Consider the following 6,173-nt stretch of genomic DNA (forward strand, 5'->3'; position numbering starts at 1 on the left):
TTTGGGGCTTATTGTTTCGTGGGTCTTACAAGATTTAAGCCCGAACAATAAACAAAATCTCTAGTTCTCCCGATAGAAAAGGGCCGTTGAGTGATTGGTGCCTTGATTTTGGGGATTCTCGAATTTAGTATTTACTATTTTTATCACGCCTTTATTTACGGGGGAACAAAATTTAACTTTATAAAATCTCTGTTTATGAAGTAGTTTGGTTATAAATTAAATTTAGAAACATCATTTAACTGAGTTTACTTATATAATACTGAGATTTAGTTGTAGGAACTAGGAATCATGGGATCATGAGGGTATCTCCGTAGTCGTGCTCTAATGTGTAGATCTTCATATCACTTTTTTTTTATTTTACTAGGTTTTGAACCCAGGCGTAATTTGATATATTTTGATAAAAATTATATATGATTGATTACGGTAATAACATATTATCTCATAAAAATTAAAATTAAAAAAAAATTAAATTTCAGATACACAATTTTTTAAATATAAAAATCAGTTGTGTTATAAAATCAAATCTGATAAAAAAAATCATAAATTTAACTTGACGTCCAGGCGAACTTCACATATCCTAAACCATTTTCTTTGACCACCAGAAAAATGAAACAATTTTATAATCATGAATTTAACTCATTTTCATATTTAATTGATCGCTACCACCTATGTTTTCGTGTTTTTTATTCAATGTTTTCTTATTTTTCATATTCTTTCTTGTCATTTTCATTGTCAAATTTTATGTTAATTGTCATCGTAACTTTTACCATTTGGTTCTTCGTTATACTCTTTTTCTTCTTCTTCCTCGTCAACTTCTTCACATTCTTCCACTGAAAAACCTTTTTTTAGACTACCACACAACTTGTTAACCCATCAAACTCCAAGAGCATAATCATTTCTTTTCTCATAAAATTTGTGAAATTCATGATTACCAGCATAGTCAACACATGCACCCAATTATTGACAATTTTATCCATATACTTATTTGGTTTTAGACCCACGCGTTTAGAAACTTCTCAAACCAAAATCCTTACTTGGTTTATAAGATTTTAAAAACATAATAAAATATACTAATAATTATTTATTTAATATGAATCATATGATATATAGAAATATGAGTACACTATAAGAACATATTAATTATAAATAAATAATATCAATTATATTATATCATCAAATAATATCAACCGTATCATATTATCAAATATCTGTAACCGTATATAACAGTAACCGCTTGAACCGTAACCGTATTTAAACGATTCTGGTTAAGGTTACAAAAATTTCTAACCATAACCGATGGTTAATAAACCTTAACCGTGACAACCGTAGCCCTGGTCATGCCTATGTATAGCTAATAAAATATGTGTGTTTGTCGTCCATCTTTCTTCTTTAAACCTCAAAATTTGACCCAAACATCAAATTAAAGTCTTGCGATGTCAATCCTTCTTCCTTATACCCAAAATTAAAAAATTAATGAAAGAATATCAACTCATCTATAAAATCATACACAAAAATATGTTTTACAGCTCATAAGAAATAAAAAGCACAAATGTAGATAAATAAGATAATTTATGTTTTGCATCAATATTTATAATATTTTAAACTTTTAAAAGGTTTCGAAATATAAAATTTGAACCTTTTAAAAATTTTCAATATTTATAATATTTTAAACTTTTAAAATTTAAAACTTATAATATTTAAAAACTTTTTAAAAGCTAAGAACTTTTAAAAGTTTCAATATTTATAATATTTAAACTTTTAAAATTTTTAAATATTAGAATATTTTTTTGAAACTGTTTAAAGTTTTAATTTGATCAAATAAAAAACCAGATCAAACCAAATAAAACTTTTAAACTTGGATGCCTAATAAATCAAGCTTTCCTGCTCATTCGTTGTTGGAAGCATATTAATCTTATTTATACTGGTTCTGAACCATTGTCTAAAAAATTTCTAGCCGATGTCGGATATTGTGCTTAGTTCTTTGATTTCTATAAATTTAAAATTTTCCTTTTTGTAAAAAATTCTGTAAATTTAAAAAATATTAATGAATGACATGTCAAATCATGATAGATTGTTTAAAATAATTTTTAATATGGAAAATTCTGGAAATTGTATAAAATGTTAATAAGTGATATGTCAAATTTTTATTGGTTGTTTAAAATCCTATATGGACGGCGCTAAGAACTTATAACTCATACTTTTTATTAGTATAGATTCTTTCGCTATGATGATTATTTTTTACTTTTAATAGAGGAACGTGGGTTTCCTTTAATTTTGGGAGTGTTTTGGATATTAAATACACTTTAAGATTTTTTTTACAAATATCATACTATTAAAATCTATATATCATCAGGAATTGAATGAAGAAATTGCCACCTTACTAATAGTAATGCTATATGTGTCAAAAAACGATTTTTTGATATTGGTATTTTTTTTTTTTCCTTCTTGATTTGTGTGTATTTTAGCTGAGTTTTCACTTAAGCTAGGGGAGAGAATGTTTCTGAAGATCATGCTAGACTAGAGTTGAGAAAAGTCTGCGTTGGGCTATAAATCTGAGAAGAAGATGTTGTCTAAGACACAAATGCGATTTTAATATTTTCTTAGAACTGGACAAGAGGTTAGACTTTCAAAATTTTCTTAGAAATGCGATTTTAATCATGCTAGACTAGAGTTGAGAAAAGTCTGCGTTGTCTGATATTATATTTAAACTTTCAAAACACCACATCGTACTTATTAACTCAACTAAATATACTTACTATAGCAATAGCAACACCACATTTTATTATATACTTAATTATTCATAACTTTAGTTTATCTATTTGGAGGGATTACTGATTAGTCTTAAATTTATTAGCAAACCATCATTATCACCTTACTGGCTTATTCTCCTTATTATGATTTAAGGTTACAACGAAGCTAGTCTAAAAAGCTTATCGATGGGACTTACCACTATACTTTATCATGTTATTATTTTCTCGATATATAACCAAAAGTTAATGTCCCATAATTATACCCAAAATAAACATCATAGTAAACACTTTCATTAATCTAAAAGAAGGTGACACCAAATAGTAGCATCCATAAGCCTATTTACCCACCAAAATCTTCGTCCAAATTAATATTGGCCTCTCGTTCTATATGTCCCATCGTGAGAGAATAAAATTAAAACCCATAGAAAAGTAAAAATTATGATAATTAAACGTGTAATATTCGACTGTTCTTCTTGTCTTGCCCCCTCATCAAATCAAACACTTTCCTTAGAAAATAATTTTAAATAGGTTGTGATGCAACTTTTCTTTCTATCAATCAGAATCCGATGGATTTGACAAAACTTAAGGTCACTATTTCCAGAATGATTTTGATCAAAAGTTGAGATCCCACACACTCTCTTCTATCATCATATAATCTTTATTACCCTACCAGGTGATTCTTTTTTTTTTAGTTGTTTACGTTAATTGAAGAATGTGTCGCACAGTTTTATTTGATTAATTTAATTTTTAGACACATGCCGCTGTAAAGAATTTAGAAATGAATTTAGTCAAAGGCAAATACTAGCCGGGACAGAGAGTTCAAGGTGATGGATAAGATTAGAAATCAAGAAACAAAGTAGACAAGTCTATTTCAAATATATGTATAACATAACTCATTTTAGTCAATAAATAATATGATTTAAGTAAAATAAAAACAGGTTGTACTAATTAACTATTAAGTTAAGAAAGTTCGTAAACGATGCATATATTTTTTGTAATACAATTTCTCTAATAATTTATACAAATATCATACGAGTCACAATTCAGCCAGAATGAATAAAGACTATTTATATGGGATTCTTATTTAATTCGTCCCGTAAGAAAAGCCATGAAACTAGGGTTTTCTTCCTGCCTTCCAAGATCATCCACATGCATGGTCAAAAAGAGAAATTGTTCTCACTATCATGAACTGTTTTCTTAAATTTATATTCGATCATGAGCTAGTTTTTTAATTTTAGTTTTTGGAGATTATTTTTCAAATATCTCCTTCCCCAAAACATTTGTCTAAAGGAAAAATATCAAAAGGCAACATCTTCACAACTGAGAAATTCAATTATAATTAATGGGTGAGTCTGAGTCATGCTACTAATACTGTGGATGAACATCTTCGCTTTGTGTCCCATCCACCAATATTCCTTAACCCCACTTCTCTTGCTCCATCGCAGTACCAGTTTAGCACGCACAAGCACAAATTTATTATACACACGTATCGCCTATGTGTATATCCATGTCGTTCCATACATTCCTATTAATTAATTGATTTAGACTAAACTGGATAAATTAATGACCCAAGGAATTAAATTAACTGTCTTAGCTCTTAACAAGAGCCACATAAGCTCTGGCCACCTCTTGAATTTGAGTTCATTGTATGTAGTTAGAAATAGCTTGTACCAAAAAGCAGTTTTCAAATTAAAATTCCAATTGGAATCTCAATTATATCAATTTAATGTGAAATGTGAATGCTTATATGACAACAATATATTTGGTCTTTTTCTGTAAGCACTGAAAATTAGTTTGGACTCTAGTCTGAGATCTTCGGATTATAGGAAAAGGGAAAAAAAACAGTTTTGCTCGTTAAATTTTATAAACAGTCTTTAAAGAAAAATTAAAACACATAAGCTAGCAAAAATACAATGGAGTTTTAGTGAACTAGATGGATCTCATCTAAAAAAATGAATTGTAAATGACTTGAATTCTCTTAATTGGCTACTCGGCGACCGTGGTATACGCTAGGACTAATACGTCATTTCGTACAATCGTATCACAAGAATAATATAATTCTATGTTTACATAATTAGAATATTTATAAGGACCTTGAGGAGTCGTCGTCATCAAAGAAATCGCTAAAAACGTCGGGAATGGTCGATGTGTTATCCATGTTGCCTCCGCCGCTACTGTGAGATAGCAACATATTCAAAGAGTCTCCCTCAAGCTCGTCAAGATCTGCGAAGAAATCCTCCGGCTGATGTTGAAACTCGGGCAACAACTCCGGTCTATACGTATCTTCAACGTCATTATCGAACTCCATATTGTCATGGCGCTCCTCCCCCTTCTCCTCTTTAACCCCCGCGGCCGCATAAGGAGGAGTGGAAGAGGAAGGCAAGTGGGACTTATTGTGTTCATCTTTGTTATTATTGTTTTGGGAGAATCTGGATGAGGGAGACGTAGTTGCGGTTGCGGTTGAGAATTTGGAAGAAAGGTTTGATGAGGAGGAGGAAGAGGAACGAGTGGAGCCGGCGAGAGCATTGCGTTGAGTGGGCCATGGATGGTTATGTTCAGAGGTGTAAGTAATGACTAACATGTTTGGATCAGTGCGGCTACGTTCGACTTGTTTCCTAGCTGAACAACCTTTTGAGCTGCTACATCTGTAGTAACCCCTGAGAAACAAAAAATATATCCTTCAAATAACCACAAAAGACATTTTTTTTTTTTTGTATCTATACCATTTCAGATTTATTATTAAAAATAATAATCATCAATTAATCTGAATGATATTCTAGTTTTTCCGTTTGAATCTATATTATGATTATAAGATAAGTGTGCATCAAATGTCCCAATAAGGAATTTAACAGGCTTAATGTGCGCCGTAGAAAATTGAACGAACTTTATACTTTTATAGTTCCATGCTAATGATTGCACCTGCAATATTCTTTGTGAAAGGAGATGCAAAGGTGCAAATTCTACTTACATGTGAATTCTTTTTCAGTGGTTAATCAACAAAAAAAGTATTCCTTTCCTTACGAAACTTGCGTCGAAATAATAAGACACAATGGAACCAACCGACATATACATTTTTGTATTAAAAATAGTGATTTTTTCAGGTTGTTACAAAACTTTCCTATTGAAAGAACATACTTATATATTTATATATATTCGTAATATGTATAGTCAGTATAGACGATCGCGAACATAGGGTTATCATAACTATAGAAATGCATGAATATATGTGTGTGTGAGTATTACCTTGGATAAGGAGAACCTTTGATGGGTTTTTGACCGTACTTTCGCCAAGCCCATAGATCAGACGGAACCACTTCTCCACTGGACCGGCTGTTCATCGCCGCTGGAGCTGGTATGCACACCACTTTCTTTGTCTGGCTCTTCCTGCATCCATTTTGAAGACCCATGTAAGTATTACGTCGT

At 30.7% G+C, this 6,173-nt stretch overlaps 1 protein-coding gene across 1 annotated transcript in view; it reads right to left on the reverse strand.

Annotated features, from left to right (window-relative positions):
- Window positions 4,660–6,173, reverse strand: part of LOC104781882 (probable WRKY transcription factor 35) — a 3,444-nt gene continuing 1,930 nt past the window's right edge. The window contains exons 2-3 of the mRNA XM_010506666.1: window positions 5,994–6,134; window positions 4,660–5,407 (exon numbers count right to left, since the gene is read on the reverse strand). Of these exons, the coding sequence (XP_010504968.1) occupies window positions 4,834–5,407; window positions 5,994–6,134 (715 nt within the window). The 3' untranslated portion in view covers window positions 4,660–4,833. The remainder of the gene's footprint in view (window positions 5,408–5,993; window positions 6,135–6,173) is intronic.

Source organism: Camelina sativa, chromosome 4 (genome assembly GCF_000633955.1).
Source record: "Camelina sativa cultivar DH55 chromosome 4, Cs, whole genome shotgun sequence".
Classification (NCBI taxonomy): domain Eukaryota; kingdom Viridiplantae; phylum Streptophyta; class Magnoliopsida; order Brassicales; family Brassicaceae; genus Camelina; species Camelina sativa.